This window comes from Syngnathus typhle, linkage group LG4, assembly GCF_033458585.1.
Source record: "Syngnathus typhle isolate RoL2023-S1 ecotype Sweden linkage group LG4, RoL_Styp_1.0, whole genome shotgun sequence".
Taxonomy (NCBI): domain Eukaryota; kingdom Metazoa; phylum Chordata; class Actinopteri; order Syngnathiformes; family Syngnathidae; genus Syngnathus; species Syngnathus typhle.
In genome coordinates, this window is record NC_083741.1 from 23,436,375 (window position 1) to 23,456,876 (window position 20,502).

At 46.7% G+C, this 20,502-nt stretch overlaps 3 protein-coding genes across 6 annotated transcripts; 1 reads left to right on the plus strand and 2 right to left on the minus strand.

Annotated features, from left to right (window-relative positions):
- Window positions 1-520: 520 nt before the first annotated feature.
- On the plus strand, window positions 521-11,455 carry LOC133152802 (uncharacterized). Its single transcript, XM_061276705.1, is given in 19 exon segments — window positions 521-674; window positions 747-1,040; window positions 2,282-2,290; window positions 3,158-3,223; window positions 3,751-4,044; window positions 4,492-4,830; window positions 4,913-5,212; window positions 5,282-5,656; window positions 6,155-6,291; window positions 6,464-6,482; window positions 8,129-8,461; window positions 8,527-8,820; window positions 8,906-9,220; window positions 9,292-9,579; window positions 9,649-9,975; window positions 10,053-10,364; window positions 10,430-10,717; window positions 10,802-10,950; window positions 11,063-11,455. Coding segments are annotated over 19 exon segments (4,245 nt in total). The 5' UTR covers window positions 521-577; the 3' UTR covers window positions 11,072-11,455.
- Window positions 11,456-11,588: 133 nt separating this feature from the next.
- Window positions 11,589-13,836, minus strand: LOC133152697 (zinc finger protein OZF-like). The gene is made up of 2 exons (XM_061276533.1): window positions 13,395-13,836; window positions 11,589-13,063 (listed from the first exon to the last, which is right to left on the minus strand). Exons 1-2 carry the CDS (start codon window positions 13,501-13,503, stop codon window positions 11,718-11,720), a joined length of 1,455 nt encoding a protein of 484 aa, XP_061132517.1. The 5' UTR covers window positions 13,504-13,836; the 3' UTR covers window positions 11,589-11,717.
- Window positions 13,837-14,122: 286 nt separating this feature from the next.
- LOC133152677 (mucin-5AC-like) lies at window positions 14,123-20,342 on the minus strand. Of its 4 annotated transcripts, none has more exons than XM_061276493.1 (5): window positions 19,960-20,342; window positions 18,848-19,014; window positions 18,534-18,564; window positions 16,374-18,451; window positions 14,123-16,261 (listed from the first exon to the last, which is right to left on the minus strand). In XM_061276493.1, exons 1-5 carry the CDS (start codon window positions 20,207-20,209, stop codon window positions 14,405-14,407), a joined length of 4,383 nt encoding a protein of 1,460 aa, XP_061132477.1. In that variant the 5' UTR covers window positions 20,210-20,342; the 3' UTR covers window positions 14,123-14,404. The 4 variants fall into 4 exon arrangements, with proteins under 4 accessions (XP_061132477.1, XP_061132478.1, XP_061132480.1 ...); XM_061276494.1 differs by lacking the exon at window positions 19,960-20,342 and adding an exon at window positions 19,711-19,904; XM_061276496.1 differs by lacking the exon at window positions 19,960-20,342 and adding an exon at window positions 19,462-19,699.
- Between the last annotated feature and the right edge of the window lie 160 nt (window positions 20,343-20,502).

Sequence of the window (20,502 nt, forward strand, 5' to 3'; positions counted from 1 at the left end):
CACCTATCTAAACACATCTAAAACGACACATCAACCCGGACAATTTTCTGCTCAAAAGATTTTTTAGCTGTACTTTCGGGTGACCACCTGCTCATGTGAAACAGGAACCATAGAAGCATCTTTCGCTCAAAATGAGGCAGAAGAAAACTTCACCCTCGCCCCAAGTGCGCATGTACTGTGCTTCTATGATCAAATGAAAGTCCCCAAAATGAAAAAAGGCAAAACATTTGGTAGATGAAAAACATCATTATTCATTTTTAATATAAATTTTAATTTTACATCATTTTTTATGTTAATTTTATTTGAATTTATAATTATTTTATATACAATTATTTTATATATTATATTTTATTATAATAAATTTGGTAGATGAACATAATAACTTTGATTTTTAATATGCATTTTCTATCATTATTTTACGTTAATTTAATTTCATTTATAATTATTTGAATATTTTTTGTAATTATGCTTGTGTCAAAAGGCACGTTTTGAAGCATGCGGTCGGTGACACCCGCCATTTTGAAAAATGGTGCCAGTATGCAAAGTGAACGCCCCAGCCAGCGCCGTCCTATAAAACATGCCCTCAGGCCCTCGCAGAGGAGACGTTCCCATCAGGAAAGCTTCACTTCCAACCATGTTCAGGCTTGTTGTGCTGCTGCTGGCCGCTCTTTCCAGTAAGTGGCACTGAGACGCACACATGACCTTTGACTCCTCAGGTTTGACATTTAACATGCGGTCCTCCACAGGTGCCAAGTGTGAACAGTTGACCCAGCCGGCCGATCTGACTCTGCGGTCTGGTGAGGAGATGAACATCGCCTGTCAGGTGTCTTATAGTATGGGCAGCTACTACACTGGTTGGGTCAGGCAGCCTGCTGGGAAAGGACTGGAATGGATCGGGGCCAGAAGCTCTAGTTATTATTACCCCAAGGAGTCCCTGCAAAACAAGTTCAGTATTGAACTAAACCCCTCCAGCCAAACAGTAACCCTAAACGGAAAGAATATGCAGCCCGAAGACTCGGCTGTGTATTATTGCGCCAGAAGCCCACAACAACACAAACCCTCGGTGCACTTGAACAAAAATAAAAAAAGGAGGATCCCTCTCACAATCGTACATGAAGCATGCAACTGATGACTCAAGTGTTGTTGTCGAGTGGCACTCTCTAAAACTGTAAGCAACACCACACCAGCACCTGCAGAATTTGGATCCCAGGGCAATCAAGAGAGGAGCTTTCCTCTTTCATCACACATTCCAGAAACATCTACATCAGTGTCTCGTGAGGGCCCTTAAAAAAATAAAAAAGAAACTCCTGCTATGATCATGATGAAAACATTAGCGATCATTTTGGTGAGAAATCATTAACAGTATATGACATTCTTGATCCCATAACAAAAGGTCATTTGAGCTCATTTGTTATTTCAGACTTGTCAATCAAAAGCATCCCGCCATATCCTTCTATGCAAAACACATTTCTCACCAGTGCGCTATAAAACCCGCCGCCGTGCCCTCGGACAAAGGCAGAACACCTCAGTGATTCCAACCAAGATGGCCGAGCGAGTGCTGAAGTACTTGATGGTTGCTCTTTTGGCTACGACGGCCGCGGAAGGCTGGAGCATAGGGCAGTCCGAACCCGTGTTGAAAAGACCCGGAGAATCCCACTCATTGACCTGCAAAATATCCGGCTTAGATTTTCAGAACTACCCGTGGAGCTGGATCAGAAAAGTGCCGGGCCAAGGCTTGGAATGGATGGCTTATATCGGCACTTCGAGTACTCCAAAATATTACTCGCCTTCAATTCAGGGTAGATTCACTATCTCTCGACAAGACTCCAGCACCATGCTGTATCTAAACATGGGCCACCTGAAGACTGAGGATACAGCTGTCTACTACTGTGCCAGGAGCACAGTGATAGACAACAACAGCAAAAAACCACAAAAACATTACAGTAGAACCTCTGACTTCAAACGTCTCCGGGTTCGAACAAATTGGAGTTTGAACCATAAATTCGAAGCTTTTGAACCCCAAAATGGAACGAAACACCGGACTCCAACCAGCTTTCCGAGCCGGGTCGAGGCTAGCCGACGCAACCTTCGGTTCGACTCGACTTAAGGCTCGACTTAAGGCGCGTCTCGAGGCTAGTCGACGGTGTCTCCATGTCCCAGAAGCAACTCTTGGATTGGCTTCACAAGCTAAAGCGCATCTCGAGACTAGCCAACGGCGTCTCCGCGTCCCCGAAGCAACTTTCGGTTCGGCTCGACAAGCTAAAGCGCGTCTCAAGGCTAGCTCTTTTACGTAACGTTAGCATACCGTACCGTTCAGCCTGTTGCCTATTAATGTCTGTTCTTGGTGTTGGATTTTGTCAAATACATTTCCCCCAAAAATGCGACATATACTCAGGTGCGACTTATATACGTTTTTTCCCTTTTATTGTGCACTTTATGGCTGGTGCGATTTATACTCCAAAAAATACTGTATTATTATTATTCACGTGTCTGTCTTAGCGGTTCTTTACCCTTGGAAGGAAGATTTTTCTGAACATGGCTTCTGCCTACTTCTTGCTGCTAGAGCCCTGGCAGCGCTTCCTCTCACGGGCCACGCTAACATTAAACTTTCAGATTAAGGCAAGGGCCACAAACTATCGCCCAGCGGTCCGATTACAGCCCGCGGGCTGCTAGTTTGAGACCCCTGGGTTCGGCTTAACGCTAGCCCCTTTGACAAGTGCTGGAGTTGAGTTTTTGACAGGGTGTGTGTCATTGTGTATCAATATATGGCGTGGGGTGGCACAGTGTTACACAGCAATACAAAAACCTGCCATGATGTGATCCTTTGAATAGCACTCAATTTGCAAATAGAAAGCACAAGGACACCTTTCTATTCCTACTCTCCTGGCAGCTGATTATGGAATGAGCTATACTTGTGATATAAGATGTACAATACAAAAAAGTATCACTCAAGAGTTTATAAGAATAATTTGAATGATTTGCTTCTCTCTCACCGCAGATAAAAGGGAAGGAAAAGAGAAACCAGTGACAGAAAAAAACCTTTGCACCAAACGTTGCATCGCACACAATCCAGATGACAGGAAATCAACATCTCCAGGGATCTCTTTTTGCTTTTTTTATTCATATTTGTTCTTTTGGGTATTTGCATTGTGATCAGATTGGACTGTATCGCTGTGATACTTGGACTACTGGGGGCAAGGAACCCGAGTCACAGTTACATCTGGTAAGTAAATGATATTTTTTGCCACCATAGTTTTTGTACGACATTGCACTTGTATTGAGTCATTGTGACGATATCCTCGCCTATTGGGGGAAAGGAACCAAAGTCACAGTTACGGGAGGTAAGTCAGGAATATTTTGGAACTGCAAATTAACTTTAAAACTTCATTGGATTTTGTAGGACATGCTATTGTCGTAATTCTTTGCCGTTGATGGGGAAAAGCATCGGTAGGCATATGACAAATGCCAAGTATATTAAATGCCAATTTTTGATTTTATTTTTGGTGTGCATTTTTATTATCATTTTAAGCAAACAAAAAACATGATGAGTTTACAAATGACCGATTTATGGTATTAAATGTGGCTTGGGGGGGGGGGGGAATAGTAATAATAGTTTTGTTGATTAATAATTGAACACATGTTCATATTTTTTGTTTGCTCATCTATTTGCAGCCAACATGATTTGATGCTTTAAAAATCAGAAATATATATTGTCTTCCCGTTGCCATTTTACAATCCATTTCTTCCCAGGTACACCGATCAGACCGAGCGTCTTTCCTCTGATCCAATGTGGCTCCGGAGACACGTTTAGTCTGGGCTGTCTGGCCACCGGCTTCTCACCCTCTCCACTGACCTTCTCGTGGAGCAAAGACGGAACCGTCTTGACCGATGTCATCCAGTATCCTTCAGTCGACAACAACAGAATCTACACGGGAGTCAGTCGAATCCAAGTGAGGAGAGCCGACTGGGAGAACCGGGCCAAATTTCGATGCGTTGCCAAACATTCAGCGGCGGATGTTGAAGTGATATTCGACAAACCAGAAGGTAAAACTTTTTTTTTTTTTAAGCCAAAAAAAATAAAAATAGTGAGTACTAGATGTCTCGAAATTCCTGCTATGACAATTACTGAAGCACTGTTTATTCCAATTATTCAATTAATTCCATTTTAATGTTGAGCTCATTCTTTTTTTCAAGCAAGGCTTCAAAAGGTCGTTCACGATGTTTTGGTTGAGTGATTCGTTCACTATCGATTGTTTTTGGTGTAAAGCAAACAGTGAGGTGGAAAGAAAGGGCGCAAATCCTCCTTGTGCAACCGCTGACTCTGCCACAACTGTCAGAAAAAGATTTGCTTGCTTTTTCCTTCTAATCCTTCTAAAATAACTTTGCTTGCTCGCCTCGCCGTACGTATACGCAAACGCACGTCCGTAATTCCGAGTCTATCGTTTCGTAAGAAAACATTCACGTCTGCTTGTCAATACGTTTGCTTTTCAGAGGCCTTCCACCAGTTGCCAACTCTTAATGTGTTGGCCTCTCCCGACGCCCAGGCTGAGGCTGAGGCTTCCTTTGCCTGCTTTGCCAAAGATTTTGCCCCGAACGATTTCGAGTTCACCTGGCTGCAAAACGGAAACAGCGTCATTGGCAAAATCGATGAAATCAAGACGGAGGCCAGGAAGGGCGCGAGCACATCCAAGCTTTACAGCGCGGCCAGTTTTCTCACGCTGAGGCCCAACCAGTGGTTGATCGACACCAACATCACGTGCCAGTTTAAAGGGAAAGGCGCGCAGGGAGACGTTTTTGCGGCATCGTCCATCGTTCGCCAGTGTACGTCCGGTGAGTACATTTCGGAAACTAAAACCACGCTCACGCTACGGCGGCCTCGGAAAGAAATAACGAGTCCTCGTTTCGACCCAAGCGGACGTAGACATCCGGATCACCGGCCCCACGTTGGAGGAGATGTTTTTGCAAAAAAAAGGAACCGTCACCTGCCAAGTCACAGTCAGCAAGCCGGTGGTGAAGGATATCTCGTGGGAGAGCCAAGACGGGGAGAACATGGCCGGTACCTCCGTTTCCGTTCCGAGAGGCCAAACGGGCGTGTTTCGCACGCTGCTCGACATCACCTACGACGAATGGAGGAAGGGCATCCGGCGCGACTGCGTGGTGGTGCGCTCGGATACGGGGGAATCGCTGAAGAAATCCTACGAAAGGCAAATCGGTAAGAAAGCTTCAGGTTTGGAGTTTGTGCGGTGCTAGCAGTTCTGCACACCTTTTGTCATCCCTCCAGGTAAAACGGCGCAGCGTCCCACGCTTTTTATGATGGCGCCGGTGGAACATAGTAGAACAGACACGGTGACCCTGACTTGCTTTGCAAAAGACTTCTTCCCTCGCGAGGTTCTGATGACTTGGCTGGTTGACGACGAGCCCGTCAACTCCACCTACGTTCACAGCACCACCGCACCTGTGGAAAACGGAGGCTCCTATTCCGTCTACGGCCAGCTAACGCTCAGCCTGGAGCAGTGGCGAAGATTCGACGTGATGTATAGCTGCGTCCTTTACCACCAATCTTTGGCCGCCACCGCTAACGTTATTGTCAGGACCGTGACGTACACGTCCGCCAAAACCACCACGGCCAACTTCAGCATGGGCGACCCTGAATTGTGCGCCACTTAGTCTTCTCTGTCTTCTCCTGTTTGTGCTGTCTTTAAATGCAGATTTAAAATTCAAATAAAAAAACACAAAAAAAAAAACTAACTGTTGTACGTCGCAAGCTGTCCCTGTCGTCTTTATTTTGTTGTTGAATGGGACTCGGAGAATGTGACGTTTCTCAGTGTGTCTTAACACGTCCGTATTTCCTTGGAGGAAACCATTTTTGTGCGACATGTCTTTGTGCACGTCTTCTTCGTCTCCAGGGTCTTGCCCCCGAAACAAAAAGTTCATATTTTCAAGTCAAACTCTAAGCGGTGGTCTAATTTTTTCCAAACATCTAATGGAGTCTTTGAAAAGCAGATCAGGGTCTCCGTCGTGAACATTTTTCGAAGCGACACGATCGGTTTTGAATAAAAGCTAGTCGCTGACATTTGTCGTCAATGAACAAGCGAGCGACGGGTCATTTTTTGCTCTACCGGGTTTAACTGAGCCGCTAATGTCCATTCGGCAGACTTGCTGGTGGAGACAAGCCACCAATGGAGGAATACGGTGGATGCGGACCAAGACAACATGGGATACACGGCGTTCACCTTCATCCTCCTCTTCCTCATCACGCTGCTCTTCAGCATCAGGACAATCGTTGTAAAGGTAATACGATCAATGATACAGCGCAAGCCATGGTGTGCAAAAAAAAAAAAAAAGACCAGGGTCCAAAGCAGTTTTCAAAGCATGAAACTAGTCAGTCACAAAAGTTATTTCTGCTAAAAAGAGAAGGAGCAATAGTAGCTGCTTGGAACATCTAAACTTCATTTGGCGGTAGGGCGCTCAATTAGCGGCAGGTGCGTGCTGACTCCCATTTAATATGAGGTGGAATGCGATTGGCTTACTTTCAACGCTGTTGTATGAGGATGTGCACACTTATGCAACCATAATACCCCTGTTATTTTATTTCTACTCCCTCGCTCTAAAATACTTAGCAATGGAATCATGCATTTGATAAGACACATTAAGTTTCAGAAGAACTCGTTTCAATATTTTTTTTGATATCACAAAATTCTAGCATGTGAGAAAGGGCTGTGCAGAGTTTATATATACACACTAGGGGTGTAACGATTCATCGATACACATCGATGAATCGATATAATGCTCTACGATTTATCGGCATCGATGCTAAAGGTAAATATCGATTTATATCCCCGTGTTTGACCTCGGACATTAGACGCGACTTTATTTTGAAATCCGGTTCATTGTTGCTCGCTTCCTATTTCCGGGAGCAGTGAGCGGCGTGTTGCGTTGTGAGCAGAGCAGGCACGTGAAAGGGGAGTCGACAACTCGTACGCAGCTCCTGGGCTGGTGCTATGGCTAGTGTCCAAAAAGACGAGGAAATTGGCTCCCCTTTAGGCTTGGAGTCATTGGTTTGGAAGCACTTTGGATTCCAAAGAAAAGATGGCTCAACGGACAAGACACGCGCAGTTTGTAAATCCTGCCATGCGGTGATCAAATATTCAGGGACCACAAATCTCTATATTTATATTTAAAGAAAAAACACGACATCAAAGTTCAGTGTTAAAATGCGCACTTTGTATACTGCAATACTCTTGTCATTTCCTAAATAAAGAGTTTGCAGTACCTTGTTGATTTTGCGTATGAATTGTTATAAATCAGGATATTGTTCTATATTTTTTATTTAAAAAAAAAAAAAAAAAAATCGATCGTAGAGCACTATATCGCGATATATCGTGAATGAATCGCAGCAGGCTTTAAGATATCGGCAAATATCGTATCGTAGTTCTTTGTATCGATATGATATCGTATCGTGACAAAACCCGCCATTTACACCCCTAATACACACACATATATATTTGTATAATATCAAGAGGATTGATATTGATTTTCTTCATTGTCCTTTCAGGTCAAATGAAAAAACCAACCAGGTATTGCCTGGAAAAATTGTCTCTTAAATGCAACTGTCCTTTCCCATGTACAGTAAGTAATAGGTGTACATTTACAGATGATTTTGTTATTTACAATTTTTTAAATAAATATCCAAATGATGTCAACCTGAATATTTCTTATTCCCTTTTTTTCTGTTTCATATCAAACATTCGCATCATCATGTCAGCACCTGGATTCCTTTGAATAGGGTCTTTCAATGTTTTCGTGACACCAGCTGCCAGTCATGCACGGTTGCTCCTCGCCATCTTTCATTTCTGCTTTTTCACGATGCTTGTGCCTATGTGCGTGTGTGTTTCTCCCCCCCTCCCTCACCTGCTGCTTGTGCTGACGCTCACGCATGGCAGCCCCATTTCCACCTGACTGTTAAACACCAGACAGTGTTCAAAGTAAAAGTGCCTCAAATGAAAGGCAGCACGTTTTAGAGTTTGAAGGTACGTACGACTCATTTCCTAGGAACGTCCGAATGAGTCACAATCGAGACGGGAAAAGGCAAGTTCGAATATATGACAGATCACATTTGTATTTTCAGTTCCGGCAGCGACGACCGCCCCTCCGGACGTCACTCCAGAAATGACATTGTATCCGCTGTGGGAGGATAAATCGGGAGCCCCCAAGGTCAAACTTTTGTGCCTCATCAGCGGCGCCTTTCCAATCACGACGAGCGTCCAGTGGCTACGGGACGATCGAAAGGTAGCTGCCGCCCAGACCGGGACCTTTGGGCCTGCGGCGGGAGGAGCCAAAACCTTCACCCTCATCAGCAAGATGGAGCCCAGCGAGAGAGAGTGGAAGAGCGGCTCCAAGTTTACGTGCAGGTGGATCGGAGGCAAAAAAGAAATGCAAAGGTCCATCAGCATTTGTGAAAGTACGTTCCGCTTCGTCGATACAACATGGCGTTGGCGTCGATGATCACGTGATGTCATCTGCCAGCTCAGGCAAGCAGCGCTCCTTCCATTCACGTGGAGCTTCCCAGCTTCAAAGCCGTGATGACGGAAGGATCCCCAGCCGAAGCCGTTTGTCGGGTTGGCACCGCGTTGGGTGCCGCCGTCACCTTGCTGGCGGAAGGCGCCGGCGCCGCTGTCGAGCAGGTCGGCCGGCGCAACGGGTCTCACTTGGTCAGCGTTCTGACACTATCGCCAGACCAGTGGAAACGAATGAAGTGGCTCACATGTAAAGTGGAGCACCGCTGCTTCTCGGACATCAAGGCGAGAGTCCCTGTGGCAGGTACGATGGACGGACGGATGAGTGACAGACGTCGAGGTTTGGCGATGAAAGGATCTGAAGAGGGGTTTTTTTCCTTTTCTTTCAGAGTCGGCGGTCGTCAAGGCTCCGTCGGTGGTCGTCAGGCGATCGCTTGGCGATTTGCAGACGGAAGACGGGGCTGTGTTTGAATGCCACGTCACGCCACTTGACCCCGTCGACCTCTACGTCAGCCTACAGGCTGACGGCGTGGACGTTTCCGACAAACGCTTCGTCGCCCTCTCCAAAGCCCCCAGCGGCCATTCCATCAGTCCGCGTTTCAGTTTGCCCAAGTCTTTGACCAAGGAGGACGCCCGTTTGACCTGTAAGGTGAATCAAGGCTTCTCAGGCATCTTCAAGTCAAAGCCCTTGGACGGCATTTTCGGTGAGAGGCCGACCCGAGAGAGCCGCGCACAGGTGCGTGTTCTCCCTCCTCATCACGTCGTCTTTTATCAGCGGAACCGTCGGTGGAGCTCTTCCTGGTCACGGGTCAAGAGTCAAAAACTCAGCGACTCCTTTGCTCTGGATGGGGCTTCAAGCCTCAGATCACTTGGTTGAGCGGATCTGAGGAAAGACCTCCGTCGAGGACCTCCGACTTCAGCATGAGTGCGGATGGACGCGTGGCTGTTGCCAGTCAACTGGACGTCGACCGAGAAGAGTGGCAAAGTGGCAAACTCTTCACTTGTCAAGTGTCGGACGCATGGCTGGAGAGAACTTCCACGAGTGCCGTCAATTTCTGCTCAGGTAAAAATCGCCATCGTCGTCATCATCCTCTCCAAAGTGAAAATATATCCATTCATTGCATTTTGACAGTCATCCCATCACGGGCTGACAAGGTCGCAGTGTACGTTCAAGGACCACCGCTCACAGAGTCGCCGCAGAGCCAACACGTGGACGTCACGTGCCTTTTGGTCGGCGTTCATCTTGAGCATTTCTCCATCTCCTGGAAAGTAGACGGGAAGGAATATCTGCACAATTCCCACACGGAGACGCCGAGCGTTCACGACAACGGCACCGAGACGCTTCGGAGCTCCCTCAGGGTGTTAACCAGTGACTGGGAGGCATATAAACAAGTCTCCTGCCAGGGGACGCACAAGTGCTCCAAGCGGGGCTACCAGGCCCACGTGAGCAAAAGCAAAGGTGTCTGTCGCCTTCTCCTTTCGCCGAAAATGCCATCAGGCCAAGCGCCCGCTTCATCTGCCTTTGTCTTCCCCCAGACTGGAATCCGCCGACAGTGCAGATCGTCCCGCCGAGCGTCTCTAAGCTGACCGCCTCCGGTGACCTCACGCTGACTTGCCTGGTTTCTGGATTTTCCCCGGATGACAAAATAGTGTACTGGGAGAAAGACGGCCAACGAGTGCCACCGGGTTCATACGCTAACGGCCCGTCGTGGAAATACCGAAGCACTTTTTCAATGAGCAGCACGCTAACAGTATCCAGGAGTGAAGATCGGGGATCCGCTTATTCTTGTCGGGTCAGACACGAGTCGTCAAAAACACCTTTTGGGAGCACGATTGAGGATGTCTTTGGTGAGCTCCGACGGAACCTTTGCTGAAACGTGCGACCTCCGAGCATTTGCTTTCTCACCTCGCAGCCGCGGTGACCCCCAGCCCACCGTCCGCCATCTTGCTGCGGGGTTCGGGTGAACTGGTGTGCCTGGTCTTCGGCTTCAGTCCGCAGGCCATCGACGTCTCCTGGTTTCTCGATGACGCCGACGAGCTGTCGTACTCCAACACCAGTCAACCCAGCAGAGGCCCAGACGGGAAATTCAGCGTCCGGAGCCGCCTACGTTTGACCCCAGTCGACCTGTTACCCGGCGCCGTCCACACCTGTCGGGTGACCCATGCCACCCTCACGCTGAACTTGAACGTAACAAATCCAGGTAGCGCTGATCTGTTACTGTCGTAAGCAACGTCCGATTTTTTTGGGTAACGACGTCGTCATTTTTGATTTCTTCTTTTGTCAGTGATTTTGCCAGATTGCAACGTATTGGACGACATTGCCGATGCGGTTGTCAATCAAGATATCAATGTGGAAAGTTGGTATATGTCCGCCACGTTCCTTGTGCTTTTCCTCATCTCCAGCCTCTACGGCGTCTTGGCCACGCTGGTTAAGGTGAGATGCAGCGGCATTCCGCTCCAATGGTTCTCATGCAGATTTCGATATTTGCTCGTTTGTGGATTGACCGATATCCCAATGTTCTTGCCTTCTTTCCTTCCTCCTTTAGACGAAATAATTGCGGCGCCAGAACTGACGCTATTGGATTCTTCTAACGGTTGCTGATGGCAGAGGAGCTACGTAGCATTGTGAACCTTTGTCCATTTTATATCATAGAAACAACTGTAGCTTTTTTAAAATACTACTTTGAAAACGTGTGATCTTTTGATTTTGGTTGTAAAATACCCAGAGAACATTGCAGCTCACCACCGCTACCCGCCCTATCACATTCGAGTGATTCAAAAATAAACAAATAACTAAAATGACGCTTCAATATTGTGAAAAATCCAATATGACTCCTCTTAAAAGAGATGGCTCTGTCAAAACCGGTCCTAGCTGGTATCTACTGCACGGACTGTAACAATTATTGTTGCCCCAGTGCCAAATAAATTGTAACATATTATTTATTGCATATTTATTCTGCCCTAAAAGTGGTTCACATCCTGAATGACTGAAAGAGCAGCACTACTGACGCCGAAGATTTGAAATAACGCAAGTAACACTCCCTACAGTGATAGAGAAAACGAGACCAAGGGTCTTTTGGCATTGATTAATTTATTGATTTAACATCTTGACATTTTGGAAAAATACACTGTCCTATTTTACTCTGGATCACATTGCGCTTCCCAGATCACTATAATCATTTTTCAGCCTATTAGATAGCATCAATGATCACTGCTGTTCTCACCAGTACACTTATGCCTGGTAACATAAGCCTTACTTAAGAATCTTTTATCACAGACACTGCAACTAAATGGTTTCTCCCCAGTGTGTTTTCTCATGTGTGTTGTCAAATTTGCCTTTGTTGACATTCTTTGACCACAAACCGAGCAGGCAAAGGGTTTCTCACCAGTATGCGTTCTTGCGTGTCTTGTTAAGTTTCCCCTCACGGAAAATCTTTTATCGCAAACCAAGCAGGCATATGTTTTTTGTCCAGTGTGCGTTTTAGTGTGCGTGATTAAACTGGTCTGTAAATTGAATCTTTCATCACAAAATGAGCAGGCGAAAGGTTTCTCCTCCGTGTGCGTTCTCGTGTGTCTCGTTAAATTGGGCTTTGTAGAGAAACTTTGGTCACAAACCGAGCAGACAAAAGGTTTCTCTCCGGTGTGTGTTCTTGTATGTCTTCTCAAGTTCCCCCTGACAGAGAATCGTTGACCGCAAAGCAAGCAGGCAAAAGGTTTTTCTCCAGTGTGTGTTCTTGTGTGCGTTGTTAAATTTGACTTCTGTGTAAATTTCTTACCACAAACTGGGCAAACAAAAGGTTTCTCCTCCGTGTGTGTTCTTGTGTGTTTTTTTAAATTTGTCTTTTGAGTAAATCTTTTACCACAAAATGAGCACTCAAAAGGTTTCTCCTCCGTGTGTGTCCTTGTGTGTATTTTCAAGTTTTCCCGAAAAGAAAATCGTTGCGCACAAACCGAGCAGGCAAAAGGTTTCTCTCCAGTGTGGATTCTCATGTGTTCTTTCAAAACCCGCTTGGTACTTAATATTTTCCCACACTCTGAACATTTCCAGTGTTTTTTGTCACTTGGACATGTCATATAAGTTTTTAAGTATTCTTCCTCCTCCTCCTCCTCCTCCTCCTGATCTTCATAGTCATCGTCATTATCATCATCATCAACATCTTCCGTAAAGTGTGAGGACATGTCGTCACTATCTGATAGCGGAGCAAAGAGGCTGTCAGCTCGTGATCCTCTGCAGTGGTCTTCATCACCTTCTATCGTCATGTGTTGCTTGTTGCGGCTGCTTCGAAGTGTCACTCCCCTGTTCTTCTCACTTAGACCTTGGTCATCATGATCGCTCTCCAAAAAGACAACAGTCAATGGCAAATTGACAATGTCCTCCTCCTCCTCTTCTTTGATGGAGGGGCTATCCGGGTCCTCTTCCACCTCTTTATTGTAGTGGAGCTCATCTTCCTCTTCCTCTTTAACGCTGAGGGACTCTTCCTCCTCCTCCTCTTTAATGTGCAGGTCCTCTTGTTCATGTCCGTCCGGGCGAACATCTTCAATGGCGTCTGTAGGACGCGAGAAGACAAGAAGTTTTGTGAACTCAAATTTCACCCTGTACCTTTAATGCTGTGTAATATTGTTCATTCAGCGTTTGCTTGACCAACAAGATGAATTCAGTCTGTTACACAAATGAACTTGATATCAATACTCCTAAATATGACAAATGCTTTGTGTGCTGCGATGCTGGTATTATTTGGTCCTTGTCGTGTCACGTATGACAGCTGAGCCATTTCCGATTGTCAAAACAAAACCTTATCGTGAACAGATACAATCCAACGAAATAAAAGCAAGCATTGGTTGGCTAAAGCCCAATTGTTTTGTGTCTAGTGAACAAACCTGCACTTTGGATGACATCTCGAGGCTGCCTTCGTAGACGTTGTGGGTCGTTTTCCTCTTTTGTTCCAGAAAGTTCCTCCTTATAGTCCTCGGTCTTTCTTGTCCACATTTCCAAAGGTCCACCACAACGCCTTACGCTCACACTTGATCTCTGATTAGCGTGGTGTTGTTGCTAACAAACGCGTCTCTTTGTTAGCGGCTAGCGAGCTAAGCTAGCTCGTGAGTCTTCGAGAGACGACTTGACGCAGGCACGAACATTCAACAATTATGTTGAAGTGCAATAGTGATGAACGGTCTATTTTGAGTATCCATGGCGTTCGGTACCAATTCAACAACAGTTTTTTCATCCATCTGGCGTGGCTTTAGATTTGAAGCAACCAAGCGTTCTTGGTTCGGCAGTAGGACAGCAACGTCCCAGAATTCTTTGCGAGCCTCCCTCCAAGAGGGACTCAACTTCCCCCTTTTTTTAAGGTCCAATTCGATGTAGAAAGAGCTCGAAGTGTTTCATATTTGTATTTGTCAAGAAACCAAAAACGTTGTGAATCTAGTTCCGTTTTTCACAATTGCTAAAAGACATTTTCTGGACCGTCCAGCCATTTTGTCCAATCCCCAAAATGTAATGAATCAAATTCACCTTCCTGCTGAACTTTTGTCAAAACATACTCAAAGTCAATGAAATGAATAACAGTCATGACACACAGCATCGAAGAAAGAAAAACAAACCAAGCTGTTGAGAGAATATTTATTATTCCCAATAGAAAAGCATTTTCCTATGAGCATATTTTAGGAAAGATTTGTTGATTTGATTCTTTTATAGTATTTCACATGAAGTACAATTCATCAGCTGACACTTGTCCGTTTTTACGCAAACATTTAAGAGACAACACAGACAACGTCATTGCTTATTTGACAGATATTCACATTGTTACAATACATATAGGACCCAAACACAAGAGACATTTGTACTTAACAAAACATAAAGAAAAGTTGACACTCTCTCCCTCCCTCCCTCATTGCACTTTATGTACATTTTTAACATGCTTCTTCAAGTGTCCAGACTGTGTAAAGTGTTTGGGGCAATAAGGGCAAGAATGCGGTTTCTCTCCCGTATGGATGTACTTGTGTCTCTTCAGGTTGTTCTGGTCGAAAAATCCTTTGCCGCAATAGGGACACCAGTGGCGTTTCTCGCCACTGTGCCACCTCAGGTGCGCGTTGAGTTCCACACTCCTCACAAATCTCTTTTCGCACAAATGGCAGTGGAACGGTTTCTCCCCCGTATGGGTCCGTATGTGGATCTCCACGTCTCGCTTTGTGAAGAAGGCCTTGTTGCAGAGCTGGCAGACAAAGGGCTTATGTTTGCCGTGGACCATCTGGAGATGTTTGTTGAGGCCAAAACCGTAGACGAAGCCTTTGCCGCACTGCTGGCAGATATGGAGCCGGCCGTTGCGATGGACGATGCCGTGCCGTTTGAGACCCTTGGCGTCGGGAAAGCTTTTCCCGCAGTGCGTGCAGCAGAAGGGTCTGTGACCCGTGTGGAGACTGAGGTGGCTCTCCAGGGCAGCGCCGCTGCTAAGGACACGGCCGCATTCCTCGCACTGGTTCTTCAGCAGCTTCTTACCCACGACGGATCGAGGCTGCGCGGGCGCCACGACGGTCGGACCTCTGACGTGCACGCTTTTGCTAACTCGCACTTTGGGAGAAGGGCAAAGCGGTTTGTTTTCCGCGGTGCCGCCGCTACGATGGTTCATGAGCTGCTTAGCTCTCTGCACTTTGGTTTGCGCATCTTTCAGCACGTGCTTGGCTCTTGCTGCTTTGCTATTCTGCATCTTGGTGTTGTTTTCTTGCACGGGAGATTTTAGATTGAGTCTCGGCTCGTTGCCAATGCTTTCCCCGGTCTTATTTGAAGCGCCAGCGCTTTGAACCCATTTGGGCATTTGGGGGGTTTTCCTCAGCGACCAGTTGGACTCGTCGAGTTTTGAGGTTTCTTCTCCTTTTGAGAAGTCGCAACCACCGAGAGGGTCGCAAGTGGAGGGTCTGGGATCGTTGGGATTGAGAGCGCAAGCAGTCGGACCGACGGAGCTCTTACGATTCTCGGCCGGGAATTTGCTCATCAGAGGGCCGCTGATGGCTTTAGTGGCGGCTCCCGACTTTTTGGAGCTTTCCGTATCCCGACTCGCGCTGGGCTCTGTCGTGATGGCAGCGGGGTGTCTCGCACCAGGTTCGTCTTGAGGCAAAGCTGACCCGGGACTCAGAGAAGAATCTCCAGAGACAACGTGATTGGACGTACAATCACGAAGCAGGGCTAATTTAGCCGTCGTTAGGTCAGCCGTAGTCGAATTTGAACGTGGACCTGATTCGGATGGTTTACTTGCAGAATTTTCAGCGATGGAATTTATTGAATCGCATTCAATAGTATGTCCCGATTTTAGGCTGTCCAATGCGTGTTTTGTTGTTGGCCTTAGGTTTCTTTCGACAATTGCTACGCCGTCCGTAGCATCTTTAAGCGCTAACCTACACAAATTGACGATGGGTTTGCGGGGGATGACAGACACGGGCTCAAATGTAGTCAGACTGTGAGGGTAATTGATATCTGGACTTACTTGACAAAAGTCCCTTTCTGGCCCAGGAATAGGCTCATGGCTAGACCCCTGTTCATTTGTACTAACATTCTCCAATCTTGGCTTCTTGGCGCTGTACATTTTTTCTCGAAGTGGCTGTGGATTTGTTTCTGCTCCTTTAGCTTGCGAGCGTGTTCTCAGGTGAATTCCCAGACGGGCCAAAAAGGACATCCTCTGTGGTTTAGTCCTGTGGTCTGTGCTGGTCTCTTCACAGGAACCTTGGGCATCTGCAGACTCACTGGTCAACATCTACACAACACAAGAAAATAGCATGTTAGTCAGGCGTTGCGTGTTTTTTTTTTTTTCTTTTTCAGCTTTTCTTCCCTTTTTAATTGCCAAACCTAAGACCAGTAACTCATACCTTCTGGGCGTTTTGGATGACAGGTGTCACGGACAACTGTGCGAGGAACTGAGTTTTGCTCATTTGCAAATGAGGATCACATCTGTCCTTGAGGATGACGGGGAATTTTGCAGCGGTGACGACGTCCTCATCCAGACACAAACTTTGACACAATCGGTCACATACAGTTGGAAAATCAACCGTGTTAAAGTCCACGATTGTTTTCTCCAAGTCTGGTGCCTCTTTCAAAGTCGAGCACGGCAACGTCTCGGAGACGTTTGAAGTTTCGGCAACTGCTGTTGATGAGGCCGATGGACAGATTGGCGTTTGCGACGCCTGCTCGCTGCTGTCCGGCGGGACAACTTCAGATTCCCTTTGGTGAGGAAGCAATTGTGAAAGCAAAACTGATCCAGTGGATACTTCGAGATCGGACAACTTTTTCAAGCTGATTACAGGAACGAGCGGAAGACTCTCGGAAGGTCCGCTCGCCGTTGCCGCTGCTGATGATGATGCGGCCGACTCTTCCCCGGCAGGTCGTTGTGAACTTTCGTAAATGCCGGTCGGCTGTGACGAAGGTTCCGGTTGCGGCGATGGCGAGGGGCAGTTTATCGTCGCGCCCTCAGAGGACAATGTTGCCATTTGTTCTAAATTTTCGCCAACGTCTGTCGGTTGCGACAACGGCGAGGCTGGCGATTGTTCCGCGGGAGTTTTTTCCGGACTTTTGCAAACGCTCGTCGGCTCTGACGGTTGCGGAGATGGCAAGCGGGAGAAGAAATAGGACGTCTGATCGCTCAGCGACGGCGTTTCCTTGTCATCTAAAGTAACTGGAACACCCGCGTTTTGGGGCGATGACATCACGACGACAGGTTCGACCGGATTTTGGTTAGTAGGTGCAACTTGTGCCTCGGACAGTTGCGGCGGGCTCGCGGCGACATCTGCAGCTCTCCGGATTATAATTGTAATTTTTTTGCACACTGTCGAGGCAGAGCTTTTTTCCGTTGAGCCGCTTGTTGGTTTCGACGTGACGAGGGGAGCGGCCGTCGTAGAGTTGCCGTCATCTTTTCTTTGAGAACTTTCCGATGGCGGCTTGTTTTTGGCGGCGGCGACTGTGGACACGACAGCTGAAATCTGATTCGGGGACAGCGGGGCGATTGTACCTTGTGGATGAGTGGAGGGCGATTTGGAAAAAACAAAAATCTTTTTGGGGACCAGCCCCGAGCCCGCCGTTATCTCGACCGCTTCCGTCAGTACGCCCGGCGAGCACTGCTCGGGCGACTTGCTTGCTGTATCGGTCGACGTTAGCGTGACGTCAGAGGAAGCAAGTTTTGGCTGGCGGCTACGAACGCTCGTGGGAGATTGGCAATCGCTGGATTCTGTTGGGCAAGTGTCACAAAGTGTTTGGTTTGCGGGCTCCTCTCGCGCGCCCTCGTCGCTTCCATCGAGAGTGCGCTGGTCTCGGTTTTCTCCTGTGGGGGTCCGATTCTTTGACTGATCCATGGCTTCAACCAGTAGCATGGCATCCTGCAGCATCGCAGAGCTCTCACGTACCCCGGGAGGAGGTGACGAAGCTGTGGGACTAAGAGATGAATTCTCCACTCCGTCGTGCGATGCGGCGCCAGCCGAAGGTAGCAAAAGTGTTTCCGTCGGGAACTTTGGCAGGTGTTTCACTTTGTCTGAGGGCTGTTTTCTTTTTCTTCTGTTTTGGTTGACTTGCTCTTGTGCGTCGCACTTGGTTTTATCTTCCGTCAAACATCTGATTTGCTCTTCTTCCGGCGGTTGGTCCAACAGAGTGTTTTGTTCCCCCAATGACGGTAGCTTCTTTTGAAACTCCTCCGACTCTCGGCTCCCCAACCCAGCTAATATTTGTCCAGTGTTGGCTACGACTTCCATTTTGTCTTTTGTTGTAGCAACTAAGTTAAGATCATTTACTCCCTCCATTGAGTCTTTCTGTAGCGCACGTGAACTGTGATCCACCTCCGGACCAGGGTAAACTTTGGTCATTTGAGTGCCATGGCTTCTTCTGAGCTCTTCATTTAAACATTGCCGATCCATCTCAGGGCCGTTGGTTTCATTTCCACGAGCAGATGCTGCTGGTGGATCTATAAAAAAAGGTAAAGAGGAAAAGGCGAGTAAGACATTTGTCAAGAACATTTTCAAAATGTGTCACTTTTGACTTCTCACCTGCGACTGCGCACAATACGGCTTCAGAATCCTTTCAAATAAACAGAAGAGGGAAAAATAAATTTAACACCATTTTGAAACGTCAAACAAACAAACAAAAGATTCAATTTTGTTCATATAGCGCCAAATCAGAACAGAACACGCGCATTTAAATAGACTGTAACCAGGACAACACACTTGCTAACAAGCTGTTCTCAATTTGGAGACCATCGATCCTTAATATTATACATTTCTTATTGATCTTCGTTCCAAGGCTACCGTGAGTCAACCTGACTGAAGCAACCCAACCTCACCCCTGAGAACCATGTGAGCACCTTGTGGTTTGAAAGCGAAACTGTCTTGCGGCTGGGATTTCCTTCTTTTGCAGCAGCGCCATCGTCGTTGAGCAGAAGGTACACCGTTTCCTCTTCATTACACTCTTTGCCTTGGTCATTTAGGATTTGTCCCACTGGTTCCACCAGTAGAAAAAGTTGGCCGAGGTCTGCAAACATGTAACACAACATGTAAATAAGATTGCAAGTGCATTTATTATATCTCAGAGACAAGGTATCTAACACGCTTCAAAAGTACAAACCTGAAATTGTGTCATTTACAAGAGAATTGCTTCTTGGCACTTAATCGTCTGCAATGCCAAACTACGGCTGTCTTTATTCTACTCTGTTCACAGGACTTACCATGTCCCTCTTCTTAATCACAAGTCAATATTTACCGAGGAAAATATGATGACATTACCTAGAGAAAGTTCTAAGCAACCCGATAATGAACAATCCGATCGTGACTGGTATTGAACAAATGATGAAATGATGAAATCAAATAGAATTAACATTAAAGTTCTTGTTTTTAACAGCCATGCGAGGCGTTATTTTGGTTCATAAATGAAAGCACAAAGTTAAAATGTCGGCTGCTTGCGTAACGCCCCCCATCATACCTGAACAGAAAGAAAGGCTGTCATCTTTTCCCAGCAAATATTTGAAACAAAATGTTTATTTCGCTGACTTCTTGAACTGGTCTAGTTGGCATTTGAACGTTCTCGAGGGCTGCGTTGTTCGGGAAAGCACTTTCGGGGGTACGAGTGATGAAAATAGAGTTTAAAACAGGTTGTATCAAAAAGCCTTTGCATTTGGAAAACAATGCGCACATAAGGAACATATGATTTGGTTGCTCTTGGAAGACTTACGCATTTTGGTTTATGGCGTAGACTTTGGTGTTTGGCTCGGAATACACACGGCTGTCGTGACTCGCCGACCGGAAAAACAACGGATATAGCGTCACGGCGCTACGTTCAAAGACCCCTCAATGAGGGTCACTTCGAAGGGAATGGATTCCGCTTCGACCAAAACGACTTTTACGCATCATTTGGGGAGCTCTAGTATCAAACACTATTCTTTAGCATTTAGAGAAGACAGAAGCATGGGAAAAAACTCACCACACTGAACTGCTGAATCGTGCATCGTCGAACGGCTTCTTTGGCCGGGAACAGTGATCGCAAAGCTTCTCGCTTCCGCCTTTTGTCTGTTTGTACGTTTGAGGGCCTCGTTCTCCGCCTTCAGCTTTGATATTTCTGCCTTTAATTCGTCAACCACCGTTTCGAAAAGTTTGGTGGTTTCCGTAATAGTACTTTTCACCAGAACCTCCATGAAGGAGGCGTACTTCGTTTGAAAGTGGTCCGTTGACATGTTCGTACGTTATCCTTTGGTGAGTTAGAGGGGGGGAAAAAAAAGAGAAACGGCCCAACTAGGAACGGTTGGCTCCGTCGAGTTGCGGCGTGTGCTATAGCTGTCTTCAAAATGGCTGCCAGCAGGCACGTCAAGTCTTACGTCACATTTGCTCCGTTCCTTTGTTTATTGGTGAGTAGGCGGCGCGTTATCGCCACCTACTGTGCTGGAGTGTGGTTGAAAAAATATTTTTAGTCCTCCACCCAGTTGTTGCCTGCTCCAGTTATGTTTACTGCCTTGTTAAAGAACTTAAT